This window comes from Moschus berezovskii, chromosome 22 (genome assembly GCF_049115385.1).
Source record: "Moschus berezovskii isolate FMDL1 chromosome 22, NW_MosBer_1.0, whole genome shotgun sequence".
Classification (NCBI taxonomy): domain Eukaryota; kingdom Metazoa; phylum Chordata; class Mammalia; order Artiodactyla; family Moschidae; genus Moschus; species Moschus berezovskii.
The window spans coordinates 37,432,773-37,448,263 of NC_142481.1; the positions used below are offsets into that span (position 1 = coordinate 37,432,773).

The 15,491-nt window shown below is 45.1% G+C and overlaps 1 protein-coding gene across 1 annotated transcript; it reads left to right on the forward strand.

Moving 5' to 3' along the window:
• The first annotated feature begins 1,433 nt into the window (after positions 1-1,433).
• CFAP20 (cilia and flagella associated protein 20) lies at positions 1,434-14,655 on the forward strand. The gene is made up of 6 exons (XM_055412647.2): positions 1,434-1,774; positions 11,346-11,425; positions 12,117-12,228; positions 12,846-13,034; positions 13,630-13,740; positions 14,236-14,655. Exons 1-6 carry the CDS (start codon positions 1,691-1,693, stop codon positions 14,239-14,241), a joined length of 582 nt encoding a protein of 193 aa, XP_055268622.1. The 5' UTR covers positions 1,434-1,690; the 3' UTR covers positions 14,242-14,655.
• The last annotated feature ends 836 nt before the right edge of the window (positions 14,656-15,491 follow it).

Consider the following 15,491-nt stretch of genomic DNA (forward strand, 5'->3'; position numbering starts at 1 on the left):
CGATCAACCCCTGTGTTTGGAGGGCACAAATAAGGAGCAGTACTACTAGTATCAATAGCAGCACATATGTGGGTAAAGTTGTATGTTTTATGAATCCTTCTATCAGTCATGATTAAGAAGACTCAAATATCCTATTTTCTTAACTACAAAATGATATTACAAAACTGTCTTAAATAGAAGTGGTCAGTGTGTGCATGCTAAATCACTTTAATCGTGTCTGACTCTTTGCGACCGAATAGATTGTAGCCTGCCAGTCTCAAGGAAATGGCAACCCACTCCAGTGTTCTTGCCTGGAGAATCCCAGGGACGGGGGAGCCTGGTGGGCTTCCGTCTATGGGGTCACACAGAGTCGGACACGACTGAAGTGACTTCGCAGCAGCAGCAGTCTCCTCTCTCCTTGGGATACTCCAGGCAAGAACCCTTCTCCAGGGGATCTTCCTGATCCAGACAACTAACTCAAGTCTCCTATGGCTCCTGCATTGCAGGATTCTTCACCCCTGAGCCACCGGGGAAGCCTGATCACAGTAGGCGCCACAAAACCTGGATGCCCCACCTGGTGAGTTCTGAGGACTTTAAATATAGAACAGGATTTGGTCTTTACACAGGCTAACAGGTTAACAGGAGAAGAGAATGTTGTAGACTGACTGACATGGAGCCTGGAAGGAAGGCTGGAAACAGAGGGACTAGTTCATACACTAGAGGCTCAGTGAATGATGGTTTCCAACATTTGATGTTTCTTCCGCACTTGAAATGTCTTTTAAAAACGGTTCTAAGAATTGATTTAAAAAAAAAAAACAACAGCTGTTGATTCAACTCAACCAACTTTATTTTATTGCATTAATTTCTGCATTTAATGTTCAGAACTTCTTGTTTCTAATCACGCATTTAAGGTGGTAACTTTTCCTCAAGGATTGCTTTGACTTCATTCCGCGGGTTATGCTGCATATTCATAGCGACCTGGTCAATAATTAAAGTAACGATGCCTATAAGGCGTTTAGCACACTTACTGCGCAATACTGGTTAGCTGCTTTAACCTTATCCTGTACTCGGCCAACAAGCAATTATTTGTTAGTCTCAGGACACCAGGTCCTGCTTTTCCCCCCTTTTTTTCCGCTTGTAACTCCTCCTAGCCCCTAGAGGACGGAACCGAGCCTTCACGCCCTCAGACTCCATCCCCTCCGGGTTCCCCTGACACCACGCAGGTGCTGACCCATTCTATTATCCTGTCTCCTTCCGCTTCTAAAAGCGGACAACGATGGGAAAATAGTCCCTCGGCAAGGGAGTTCTTTTCCCAAGGAGGCGGCACTAGGGCGGGGCTTAAGAGCTAAAGGAACAGGAAGTTCGTGATTCCTGTGGCGGGATTGGACTCTGCGCCCTGAGGGGGCGGGCTCAGGTGGGCGGAGGGATTCATCTCTGGCGGCGGGAGGCCCGCCGCCTCCATTTAAGGAGGGGAGTGAGGTGCTGGCGGCAGTTGCTGTGGTTTCCGTGTTGGGTGGTTTGGTTTTCTTGGGAGCGTAGGTTCACGGACTTAGCGTCCTGCGTCCACGTCCAGCTGTCTGCGGCCGCCGATCTGGAGGTCAGGAGCTCAGCTTCCCTTCTTCGGACCAGCCAGCCCCCTGTTTTGCCTTCCCTACTTGGTGCCCATATTTAGGTCGGCTTCGGCGAAGCTGAGGAGAAGGCCGCCGGCAAGATGTTCAAAAACACGTTCCAGAGCGGCTTCCTCTCCATCCTCTACAGCATCGGCAGCAAACCCCTGCAGATCTGGGACAAAAAGGTCGGGGGCTGCGGGCGGCAGCGGGGCGAGGTCTCGGGGCTGGGTGTGGGGTGGCAGGTAGTTGTGACGAGCTGGGGCCTGGGGGAGGCCAGGCGGTCTCGGCTGTGCCCTGGCCCCAGCCTGGGGTGATTCAGGCGCGAGGTGAGGGCATCGTGTAAGCAGCGGAGGTGCATGTGGGGTGGGCGTGGCTGGAGTTTAAGCGTCCTGCGGCCGTAGTGTGGACCAGTGTCCCTCGCCGCAGACTTGACGGACAGGCGGTTCTTTAGCTTCGATTTCCCCACTTACATGGTGCGGTTGATAGTACCCATCTAACAGCGTGAAAAGCGTCAAGTCACATGAGGTTGCTTTGGGAAAGTGCAGATGAAAGAAACTGCTGTTCACTGATTTCACAAGTATTTACTGATATCCTGTGTTGTGCCAGGCGCTGTGCTGGGCACTGGACACAGAGCCATTGTCCCAGGCTCCCTTATAGAGGCACAGCCGGAACTCGGTTATGTTTGGGTTTCGTTCATTTGCTCCCTTCCTCTCACTGATCCCAACGGAGCCGGAATTCAGTGGTCTTTGGCACCTGCTCCACGCTCACTGTGACTTGGGGTCTGTGCTCTGCCTTCAGTGACTGATATCCATCAGGAAAATTGCAAAATGGTGATAAAGTCTTGTCCAGGTTAACGTGCTCAAAGCCAAGGACAAGCCTCATTGTCTTTATTCAGGCATCCACTGGATGATACTTCCACTGACTCCAGGGGATGGTGACCCTGTCCACACTGTAGAGATGTTGATTAGGGGGCATGTGTGCCTAGCAGTCTTATGAGTTGGTTCGCACTTAACTACTGTGCTGTTTCCTTTCTTATGCAAGTTCTCAGTTATCTGTACTCTTTTTTGAATATGAAGTTAATGTAAAGCACTCTTACCGTCGAAGACAGGGAAAATGGAGAGAGGTGGTATGTTGAATGCTGTTTTTATAGAGAAGGATGTGGGATCATCTAAATAAGCAGTTTACTGGCAACGAGGCCAAGAATCTTGGATTTCACCTCAGAACAAGTCCTGGGCTTCATCTTCCCTCATCCACAGGTGAAGGTTTTTCAGACACGGAGAGACTGAGAACACAGACAGCCTTCTTTATGCCTGTTGCTGCTAGGGAATTCTTCATTCTGAGAGCAGCTTTCGGGGTGGTATATTCACAGTGTCATTTTTATAAGACAGTTGAAAGATCTGAATGTAACGACTTTGGCTTTATGCATGTGTGAGCAATCTGATCAGCTTCTCTTCTGTCCCCAAACTACATCTAATGCTGGGAGTTACTTTTTACACAAAAAAACGGTTCCTTAATTGCTTTCCTCCATTACTGAGTTGGTCAGTTCCATGGTTTTGTTCACATTGGATTAAAAAACCTTGTAAACTCTGAAGTTGTACCTCTACAAAGAGAGCTCAAAATGAGTGTACCTGGGAACTTTGTACGCCTGATGGCTTCTCAGTTGCTGTGGTGGTTGTTATTTAGTTGCTAAGTCGTGTCTGACCCTTTGCAACCCCATGGATTTTACAGGCAAGAATACTGGAGTGGCTTTCTATTTGCTTCTCCAGGGGATCTTCCTGACCCAGGGATGGAACCCACATCCCCTTCATTGGCAGGTGGATTCCTTACCGCTGAGCCACCTGGCTTGACTTAATTATGGACTGTCCGAAGTCTGGAGAGAGTGGATTGTGTGCCAGTTGAACTGGGGGTTGTAAGAAAAGTGTCAGTAGGAGGCAGTTGAAATAGAGAATGGGACTTGATGTAGAAGAGGTTTTCAGAGCAGGTCAAAGAACCTAAGTCCAATTCCAGTGTTAGAGAGGCTTCAGCATTTCTATTAAGTGAAACTTCTATCAGAGTTGCCCCATGTTAACCCTTCTGGGCTTGATCTTTTGTGGTGTGTTTTATTTTTCAAATGCAGTTTTTTGACTAGTCAGCATATTTACATACAGAATATAAAAGCAGAGTAACCATAGTGCACTGTGTCCCTTAACAACACCACTAGAGGTCAGATGATACCTTAATGACATAAACGTGTGTGAAAATATTGTTAGATCAACTGGCAGGGCTACGTGGAGTAAATTAAGCAGACATTTTGGCAAAGGAAAACTTTAGAGGAATTCTCATTTTAAGGAAAATTCTTGTAATAAGGAGTTAAATGTTTCTACTCTTTTTATTTAGACGAGTTGAAAATTGTTTATCTGTGAATTTTTCCCCTTGGGACAAGAGAAGGAAAGGAAGGAAAAAGGGGAAAGTTTGAGGCCAGATCCATAGGCTTTGGTGTATATGTGTGCCTTTTCTCAGCTATATTACAAAGTCCTCAGACAGTGTTGGGAATCCAGTCCAGAAGGGGAAATGCTGGGAATTGATATACTTAACAAGGATTTACTGAGCAACAGCTAAGTGAGGCATTGTGTAGATTTGGGAAGATACAGAGTTAGAGAAGACATTTTTCCCACTCCCATGATTCTGAATAAGGCAAAGTTAAAATGAAGGAAGGATGGTCCACACTTACCTGGAAATGACCCTGCTTTCTGCCAGCAGGTGCATTTTGGCTATAAGTGCCTATTTTTAGTTATTACATATTTTGATTTCACAAAACTTTACTATTCTTCTTCCTGAATTTATGGAGAGAGTTTCTGTCATTTGCTTACAGCGAAGAACAGTCTTGGAAAAATTAGGTTTGGTTTCTGTTTAGGCTCTGTGTCTTGTGAATGTGAGAAGTGAATGCCATAGTCATAGTAACAGTGAATTTGCAAATTAATTTTGTAGGTGTGGCTACATTTACAATATCTGCGTTTATCTGACACTGAAGTTAGCCCTTCCCCCGTGTCATCCTTCAACTCTCAGCTTAAGCATTATTTCAGTGGGAACTTAAGTTATGTCTCCTGTGTGCTCTGTGGCGTTCTGTATCACATCGTATGCCAGTTGCCTATTGTATGTCTTTCACTCGACTACAGGTTCTTTAAGGGGAAGACTAGTATCTTACCTGGGAACCCCAGTGCTAGGTGTTGTCAGACACCTTGAATTTGCGTCCTGGCTCTGACATAATGTCCTGTGCTGTGTAACCTTGAGCAAGTACTTCACTCAGTTCTCTCATCTTGTAATAACGCCATCTGCTTCTCCTGGTTACGATGATTAAATGAAGAGGTATGTAAATGCTTAGCAACAGTTAGGGCATACAGTATTAAATAAAGCAGGGAACTGAGGCATTTGCTCAAGAGTAAAGGAATAGTTTATAACTGAGCCCAATATTCAGATGCCGAGAATAGGAAGTACAGTAAATTCAGACTTCTGAAATTAGGATAATTTAGTCATTGTGCCATGACTTTCCCAGTCCAAAACCTTAACATGGCTCTCAGGACACATAGTCTGTGGGCTGGTACCTGCTTAACTAGTTCTCAAGGCTCACCTCCCCATCTAGCAGTGACTTCCTACTGAGCTTAAAGAAGTCTGTTCTCTTTCAGCTTCAGGCTTTTGCACTTGTCGGCCTCTCTGCTGGCACCCACTTCTTTGCCACCTTTATTAGTCTTAGGTCACAGCTCAAAGGCATTTTCTCAGGTTAATTTTATATCCACTTCTATTTCCTTTTCATCAAACTTGAAATTAGTTTCTCAAGATCTGTATTCCTGGCTGGATGGTAAGCTTCCTGATAGAGGCTTTGTAGTTTTTCAGACCAAGAGTTTAGGGGAAATTAGGGGCTTCCCCGGTGGCTCAGCAGTAAAGAATTCACCTGCAATGCAGGAGACGAAGGTTTGATCCCTGAGTTGGGAAGATCCCCTGAAGGAGGTCATGGCAGCCCACTCCAGTATTCTTGCCGGGAAAATCCCACTGACAGGGACAAAGGAGCCTGGGGGACTGCAGTCCCTGGGGTTGCAAAGAGTTGGACACTACTGAAGTGACTGAGCATACACGCACTGATGGCTTAGGGGGTAAAGAATCCACCTGCAATGCAGAAAACACAGGTTCAATCCCTGGGTCGGGAAGATCACCTGGAGGAGCAAATGGCAACCCACTCCAATATTCTTGCCTGAAAAATCCAACGGACAAAGGAACCTGGTGGGCTACAATCCAAAAAGTCACAAAGAGTCAGACAGGACTGAGTGACTAAACACAAACGCATATACAGGGATTTCTTAATAAATCCCTTAACTTCTGGGATCAGCAAATACTACATTATTAAAGGGCTCTTTATGTTTAATGTAAACATTACTTCTGATTTGTAAAGAAAATACCAGGAGGTTCCATCTCCACTTAGTAAAACATATAACTTTCAGGCTTTACCAGTAATGTCCTTAAAGTCTGCTGCATGAGATTGTTAGTTCATACAAGCGTCTCTTTCTTTTCCTCTCATCTTGTCTTTTTCTTAGCTGCTTCTGGTCCTCCACATTCCCAGAGTGTTAGAACCATAGTTCTGTGATTGTTGCTGGAAGATATTAGATTCCCATTCAGTTCCTAATTTTAAAAATGAATGAAGGCTCTTTGCAGAAAAGAAAGTTCCCACACCCTAGTTTTTAATTCGCAAACCTTGTTAGTACATGTTAATTTAATGCAGTTTCCAGTCGTAGACTTGAGAGCATCTGGGCATGAAAGTACTAGCACTTTTTTTTTTTTTTTTTTCAGATTATCCCTGGGTCAGTCTGAGGATGTTCCAAATGATAGCTTTTACTGTAATTGGGCAAAGGCCTGGGTTTTACACTTGCCCTTTCACGGCATTGTTAGGAAGAGACTGGTTATGGTACACAGAATCATCCTTACTTTAAAAGGCTGCTTGTGAATGCAGAGTTGCCTGTCTGCTGTTTGGTTAGTCCCTGTTAAGTGCCACAAAGGGAGAGAAGCCTTCGACCCGCTGGCGCCTGCAAGGCCCAGGCCTTGAGACCGCTATGCCCAGCTCTCCCCACAGAGGTCTCCCTCTGCCTGTTTTCTGACTTAGAGCCCAGCCCCTAGCTCAGGGTGGAAACTTTCCCGCTGAAATGGACAGCTCTAAAGGCTTAATGTAAATTGGAACATGTGTCATTAAGATTAGGATGCCACATGGCCCAAGGGCTCAGCTGTCTGCCACGATAAGTGGGTGGGGCCAGAAAAAAGAAAAGTAGGAGTAGGGAGTGGATACAACTCCTGTTATTTTTAAAGCAGCATTGGACAGCCTCCTCCCCATCCCAGTAGTATTTTCCCTGCCTCAGCTTGACCCTCCTCCCTGGGGCTTACATTGGGAAAGAAAAAAAAATCAGTGTTCTTTATTAGTTGCCCCAGCAACCATGGAAAGCCTGGGAGAGTGATTGCAAAAAAGGGCTTGAAGGCTCCCTTTTGCTGTCTGCAGAGGCTGAGACCCATTCTGATTGCTAATTGCCAGTAGCCTGGGGTTCTGAAGCTTCTAAAGTACCTCCAGTTCATGGGTGGGGGTGGGAGGGGAGGTGTTCATGAAATTAAAAAATGTAAGATTGGCTTTATTTTTTATTATTATTTTGGAGGAATGAAACACTCATTAAGTCACACTGCAGGAACGTGTCATGAAATAAAAAGAATTAGCAAGTCAGAGGGCTTTCCCGGTGGCTCAGTGGTAAAGAATCCACCAGCAATGCAGGAGATGCAGGTTGGATCCCTGGGTCAGGAAGATCCCCTGGAGGAGGTAATGGCAACCCACTCCAGTGTTCTTGCCTGGAGAGTCCCATGGACAGAGGAGCCTCATGGGCTATGGGTCCATGGGGTCGCAAAGAGTCGGACATGGCTGAAGTGACTGAGCACACACTTAAAGCAATTCAGAAACAAAAGATACTTTCCAATTTAGATGAAGGAAGTAAAATAAAACCTACCTTCACCACAAGCAATAAATGCCGCCTCGTTCATTTTATCTTCATTTCACAGCGAGGCCTGCCTGGTGGCCTCTGAACTGGAAGGAGGTAAGGAAAGGAAGTTGATGCTTTCTGAGGCCATGTATCTTAGTATCCATGTTTGTCAGAAGCTGGACTGGGGAGGGGGTTGCTTCCTGGAAAACCTTGACGAGCTAAGGCAGTGACGGGCAGATTGCCAGGGAGGTTGGGAGGCCTTGCCCCAAATTGCCCACCACTCTTTCTCCTTTGATCCTAGTTTGAGAGCCTAGAGAAAGGTTTTGGGAGATTTCCTACTCTTTAACTGCTCATATCTCTGGTTAATTCACCCCATCCCCACTCCACTCTTTTCTTCCAGTGAATTTGTATCTATAGCGCTTAAAACTTAATGAAAAAGAAAAATCATAATTCACTAAGAAATCAACTCAATTTGATTTTAAAGCTCTGGCAGCTTGTGATTTGACCGTACCCGTGCTTTTCTTCTTTGAGGACTGAACTTTGCTCTTGGGCATAGCTCTATTTAGACTCTTCTCACCACTGGGCAGGTTAAAACTCTAGAGAGACTGCTAGGTAGTCCTTCAAAAAAACTGCCTTTTTCTCCTCTGGGTTTTTGAGCTTTTATGGGCTGCATTAATTAATTTTGTAAGAATTAAGTTTGTGAGTGTGGATGTTGATGTGAAAGAAATTTCTCTTAAGCTCTGACAGTCCAGCTTTAATTTGCCTCTGGGCCAGACGTCTATAAGAATACACAAAGTCTGTTTGGCTTTTAGTCTGTTGGCTTCTGCTTGAAGTATAAGGCATTGTTTTCTTCTGTAAAGACCTGAGTGGTCACATTTATTGGAGTGAAGTCGTATGCTGTAAACTTTGAGATGGGCAGAAGGCAAGTTTCCTAACATTTCCTCCCTGTGTAATCTGGCTGAATTTTCTGGAGCTGAGGGAGGCTTCCTGTCTACTGTGATCTGAGAGACCATCCAGGATGTAAGATCTGAGGACACGCTGCTTTTTTTTTTTTTCTTTTAATTTGGCTCTGCCAGGTCTTGGTTGCAGCACCAGGGACCTTTCATTGTGGCATGTGAACTCTTGGTTGGGAGTTCACATGTGGGATCTAGTTCCCTGATAAGGGATCGAACCCAGGCGGCCTGCATTGGGAGTTCCGACTCCTAACCACTGGATCACAGAGAAGTCCAGGAGGTCACACTTTTAAACAGTGTTGAATAAATTGCAACATGTTGCCTTTTAGCAATAGTAGTTTCTGGACCTGATTGCTTAATTTGTTTTTAACCATCTGTTTGGTTTGTTGCATTCTGTACCTTTTTGAGAAAGAATGAAGTTACTCTTCAGAGAATAATTAGTGGTATGTTATAAAATTAGTGGGGTACTGACAGCTCTTCTCAGTGTGACCACATCATATTATATGGAAAAATTTCTGGATGAATTCCTCCTTTATCAACGAGTCAGCCTGATTTTCCACAGCAGCTGTGGGCTAGCAAATAGAGGAGGAATATTGCCACTTTGGGAGCATTTATATGGGGAATGAGGTGGGCAGTGTTGGCATGTGCTACACAGATCCAAGTCTTTGTGTTCTTAATCTCCTCTGGAAAGAGGCCCGGAATTCAAAGCAGGAGGGCATTGGACGTTGCCAGCTTTGTTTGAGAAGCACTTCAATGTGATGTCTGTGACTTGAGAATCCAGAAATGCTGCCCTGGCAGAGATCCGGGGCCCATGCACCCAGCATTCTGTCTCTGACAATGGGTCCCGAAGGGTGATTTGTGGGAAGGCATTCTTGATGCTGGCAACTGCACTGTCTTTGTGATATACCTTGGGCTCTCTGGCCTCCCCTAATAGTCCATGGTGGATATGTCATCCAGGAATTTTTAAAAAACCCTCCGTGAATCTCTTCAGATGTGCCAACTCTTAGCGTGACAAATTCCAGAAGTCAGCAAATATTTGAATGCTTAGTTTATGCCTAGCAGAGTACTAAGCATTGTAGAACATACAAACAATGTTTCATACTCTATCCTTACCATTGAGCTTATACTTTTTGGAGGCGACAAGACGCAGTTACATCTTGCAGAAAAAGATGGGCGGTAACACCCGACGTCACCTGGGGAATACCAAGCACACCACAAGTGGATCAAGTTCATAGTAACCGAGCTCACAGAGACTGCGGTCTCAAGACAGAATGCCAAAAAAAAACAAAGACAGAATGCCGCGTTACCAATAATCCATGTTGAACAGTGTAACTATCAGAGTCAGTGCGGTATTCTTTCCCTATACACAAGTCTAATAGCGAGCCACATGATAAGTCACTGGCTGTGACAGCTTAGGCAGCCATTTTCCCTCTACCCATTAAGAGACCACATGCTTACCTTTCTGGTGCATGCAGTTCTAACCCTGCTTGATCTTTTTCATGTATTAATACATTCAGCCCGAAGAGGCCAGCCCCATCTCAGACATGCTTTCATGTGTCTCTGTTCTGTCCATATAAAGTGCTCAGATGTAATACTCAAAGATAATTGTGCTTTCCTAAATAATTTTTGAGAGGAGGAGTCTGTACTGAATATTGATTCCTCTCCATCATATATATGCCTACGTATGCCGCAAACAGTGCAAAGCAATGTAGGGTGAAGTGCTAAATTACGTAGTCTGGGCTGCATGAGCCAGAGAAGCAAATCAGAGAGGAGAGGTCAGTGTAGGCTGAAAATGCTAAAGAAGGCTTCGGTATGTGGCTCAGATGGAATTTGAGTTCATACTTGAAAAAGTAGAAACTTAGGGAAAAGAAGATATGGAAGCGTGAAGTCAGAGTAAACCTCGGGGAATAGTATGTTCACTTTTGGGTTGCCACCCTCCCTGTCAGTGGCACTCAGCATTTGACCTTTCTGGCCAGAGAAGTATCTGTGTGAGGCAGTATCGGGCAGTGGAAAGCCTGGCTGCTTCTCCTGCCTGCCTTCCTTAGGGCTTGTCATCTGCACTCCCTGCCTCTCAGTGTCCACATCTGTCAAGTAGAAACACCACCAATGACCTTGTGATTTTTTTTTTTAACATCCGTTTGTTTGTTTAATCTTTTGGCTGCACTGGGTCCTTACTGCTGCTTTTGGGCTTTCTGTGGTTGCAGAGAGCGGGAGCTAGTCTTCCTTGCAGTGGACGGGCTTCCCATTGTGGCAGCGTCTCTTGTTGTGGAGCACGGGCTCTAGGTGCATGGACGTCAGTAGTTGCAGCGCGTGGGCTCAGTTGTTGCAGCTTCTGGGCTGTGGAGCCGCAGGCTCATAGTTGCAGCTCATGGGCTTAGTTGCTCCGCATCACATGGAATCTTCCCAAAGGATCAAACCTGCGTCCCCTGCATTGGCAGGCCGCGTTATAGACCAGGGAAGTCTGACCTTGTGATTTTTGTTGTTGGTCTTGTTAGGACTGAGATTGCTGTTGTTGTTAGGAATGTTCCTAGTGCTTAGCAGATACTTGGTAAACATTAGCTAAATTGATATTGAATCGATTTCTTTGGGAAGAAATTGCTCCTGATTTATAGATGGCCCAGCTATCTGCAGTTCCTGTGGTGGCTGACTGGGCCCTGTCTAGAGGTAATTGCATGGCTTGTTTACAGATAAGCTTCAACATATCATGTCACAAACTTCTGTGTTAATGCCTCTTGGGCTACTGTAGTTTTCTTTAATCAAAATCTTAACAAAATTATTGCCAAATATTTCGGTACTCACCAGTTTAATTTTCTCCCTTGTAGGTACGGAATGGCCACATCAAAAGAATCACTGATAATGACATCCAGTCCCTGGTGCTAGAGATTGAAGGAACAAATGTCAGGTAGGTTGCCAGTCTGTTCTCCCGGAGGCGTTGAATGCCCAGAGGCAGTACATCACAGAGGCTGATAGCAGGGACTGCAGAGCGAGACTGCCCAGTGTGAATCCCGCTCTGCTACTTAGGGCTCACCCTGGGCAAGTTACTTTATCCCTCAGGCTTCAGTTTCCTCATCTGTAAAATAGGAATAAGAACAATATATCTTCCTTAGAGAATTATTGTGAAGATTAAATAAGTGAATGTATATAAAACCTGCTTAGCACATAGTAAGGGCTGTGTAAGTCTTAGTTATTAATATTTAACCTCAGTGTGTTTGGGGGGAGGTGAGGGTGTTACAGGAATCGCCCCGTGGGTGGTCAGCGTAGTTTTCAGAGTTATAATGGTCTTGGTTTTGGTTTTCTCTCACTTAATAGTTTCTTAGAACAAAATTAAATCTTTTCTCACTGGAAGAACTTCATTCGATCTGCTGGCCTGGCTTTTGCTTTTCAGATACTTTCTTGATGTCTAGTGCTGTGTTAAGCTTTTGTTTCAGAGTCCGGCACTTTTTTAGAAGCATTAGCTTAACTTAAGGGTTGAGGGATCTTTGGATCTTTTAGATCTGCCTTCCAGCTTACCTTCTTGGGCTGAGTATTACTGCTGTGCATATCACAAAGGAAGAGGCTGGTGGTGTGTTTATTGGTGTTTCCTCTTTCTACAGCACCACATATATCACATGTCCTGCAGACCCAAAGAAAACGCTGGGAATTAAACTTCCCTTCCTTGTCATGATCATCAAAAACCTGAAGAAATATTTTACCTTTGAAGTACAGGTAAGCATATGCATGTGAACCTGTACACTCTCAGCTATACCAGAGAGGTGGCTGGTGAATTTATGGGAAAAAAGTGACCATAGGGAAGTATCTTTATCCTTTTGAATGTATTCCTTTCTGCCTCTGCTGTACACTTGATTCTGTCATTATTATTATGACATAATTTCAGTATTAGTAATCCGAGTTTCATGCCAAATTTTAAAGAAGCAATAAAGCATCCAGAAAACCTAATCAATAGTTCTAAGATTTCAAAGCTTGAGGATTGGAAGAGTGTCTGTCTTGGAAGTTACTATTTAATATCAGGCTGGCCACTGTTGGTCTCTATTCTAGCATTTTTAATTTTTCAAAGGGAAGAATGTTTATGGAATCATACTATGGTCTGAGGGCCTGATGCATGTGTCATATGTCATAAGCAGCTGATGTTGTCCTGGCAACAGACAAGATAAACTCGCTGTTTCCGGGCCATCTGCGTCCAGTGTGACCCATGTGGGTCTGTTTATTCTCCCTTGGGTCTCAGCCTTGGGAAACCAGGCTGTGGGAGTTTCAGGTCCTGGTCTTACCAAGGTTGTTTGCTCCAAGATGGAATTACTGTGACTCTTCCTCTCTATATTTCGTAGGTACTAGATGATAAGAACGTGCGTCGGCGGTTTCGGGCAAGCAACTACCAGAGCACCACGCGGGTCAAGCCCTTCATCTGTACCATGCCCATGCGGCTGGACGATGGCTGGAACCAGATTCAGTTCAACCTGTCAGACTTCACTCGGCGGGCCTATGGCACAAATTACATTGAGACCCTCAGGGTGCAGGTATTGGCTCCTTTTCCAGAGGGAGCCCCAGATGGGAGAGGGGGCTGCTCTCTGCTCCTGGCTTGTGACCTAGGTGGCAGAACTCTGTGGCTTTCTGGCTAAAGTTCCCAATTCACCGTCCAGGGGGCTTTCACCTCAAGAGGCTCAGAACCTGTTCAGGCATCTGCTCAGTAATAGTAGGAGTGTGGGGGTGATGTAGTCATTAAGTTGTGTCCAGCTCTTGCAACGCTATGGACTGTAGCCCACCAAGCTGCTCTGTCCACGGGATTCTCTAGGCAAGAGTACTAGAATGGGTTGTCATGCCCTCCTTCAGGGGATTTTCCTGACCCAGAGATCCAACCCACATTGCCTGCATTGCAGGCAAATTCTTTACCGCTGAGCCACCAAGGAAGCCTCATGGTGGAGAATACAACAAGCAACGTCTCCCTCTTGTCAGAATCTCCGCCTAAGCCAAGCTGAGGAGATGCCAAAGAGATGATGCTTGTGACAGCGCCATGCAGGGTGAGGGGGCTGGAGGAGAGTCAGGAAAAAAAGGAAAGACAGTCATAATTTGCCTCTTACTTTAAGAGACTTATTTTAAATCTTGCATCCGCAGATCCATGCAAACTGTCGCATCCGACGGGTTTACTTCTCAGACAGACTCTACTCAGAAGACGAACTGCCAGCAGAGTTCAAACTGTATCTCCCAGTTCAGAACAAGGCAAAGGTGAGCTGGCTCTCCTCAGAGGAAGGCCAGATAGTGAGTTGGAGAAGCTGTGTCCCCGAAAAGGGCTCTGTTCTACAAGGTCAGATGCAGAGCCTCTCTCTGTTGACATGGAGTATGGAGGTCCTTTACATCAGAAGATCTTAGGTCTGCCACCAGCAGGGAGTCAGGAATAATCCCATGAGCTGCTGTCTCACCTCTGTGAAGTGACCATGCCCCTCTTGGGGGGCATCCTGCTTCTTCCTGCTCCCAGGCTTTCCCTGCAGAATATCTTCCATCTGAACCTCTTCATCAGCTCCAGTTGTTATCAGCCGACCCCTCCCCTCTGGCACGATGACAGGTGCTTCTGGGCCTGCCCACTGCTGACGTGTATGCACCGCCCCATGGGCCAGCATCCCCTTGAGTGTCCCTAGAGATAGGGGGTCACTGCCATTGACCATCTATTTTCTAATAACTTAAACTGATGCATTTGTTCTTTTTTTTTTCTTTCCCCTTCAGCAATAACTGGAATGCAGCTCAAGGGATAGATCCTGGATATGACTGTTAGTTTAAAAAGGAAACTATCTGGAGGACAATGCAAAGAAACAGATATTTATATTAGTTCACTGTGCTGTGGTTCTTTTACCTACTGCTTGGCATCCCTTGTCGTGGATGCCAGTGACTATACCATGCGTTGTAAGTACAGTGGGGGATAAGCCATCCTTGGATACGTGAATGCTGGAGTTTATCTCGCTGTCTGCCTTGATGTGTGGGGAGATAGATTTACCATGAGCTTAAGATGGTCCCGTAAGGCAGTTTCAGACCAATATTTCTTCCTACGGTTTGTTCTTTGTTTTATATGTTATCTAAATATATGTATATGCTGTGTAGCGCTCATAATCTGGAAATGAATAAAATGTTATATTCTTGGTTTGTAAATTTGTTCTTGGTTTGTGTTTTTTTTTTTTTTTAATTGGTGACATTTCTTCTTCTTTATGGTTGAAAATAGAACTCTTTGAGAAGAACATCCCGTCCATTCATGTGGTAAAGTAGCTTGCAGTAAGCACTGAAGAACAGGACATCTATAGATTCTGATTTGGAACAACTCCCAAGATAAACCAAATGGGAAGAAACATGAATAGCATATCACCTAGAATCATCTTATTCTGGGGGGGGCGGGTCTCAAGTGGAGCTTTAGACAAAATAGCATATATTCCAGATTGTTCTTAAACCCCTTGGGAAGGGGTCACGTTGAAGCCTCCCTTGCCCTTGTGTGACCATTAGCGCGTCTAGTGTTCCTCAGTGTTGGAACGGATCACTGCCTCTTTGTTTGAGCTCCAGATGAAGTACTTGCCTTGAGTTTAGGAACTGAGAACAAAAGTGTTTAAAAAAACACTGGACTCACTTGAAAGAACTGCAATCTTAACACCACTCTCCCAGTTACTCTAGGGCATGTGCCTGGGGCTAGTGAAGTGACCCTGCCACAGATAGTTAAGTTTACAGAAATTGACCACTTAACACTAGCGTATGTAATGTTTCTGGAGGGAAAACAATTCAGGGGTGGAGAAGAGCCTATGTAACTACACCTGCAAGATCTCCTGGGATGCCTAACTGTGCAGTGATTACTACTGGAGAGAATGGTGCTATTGCTTATATACGTTTTTATGTTCGATACTATAAAACATTTTTTTTGAGGTAGTATTTAGTAATAAAATTTCAAAGTCAAAAAACAACAAAAGGCCACCCTGGATACCGTGCTATCACTGACCCTCCCC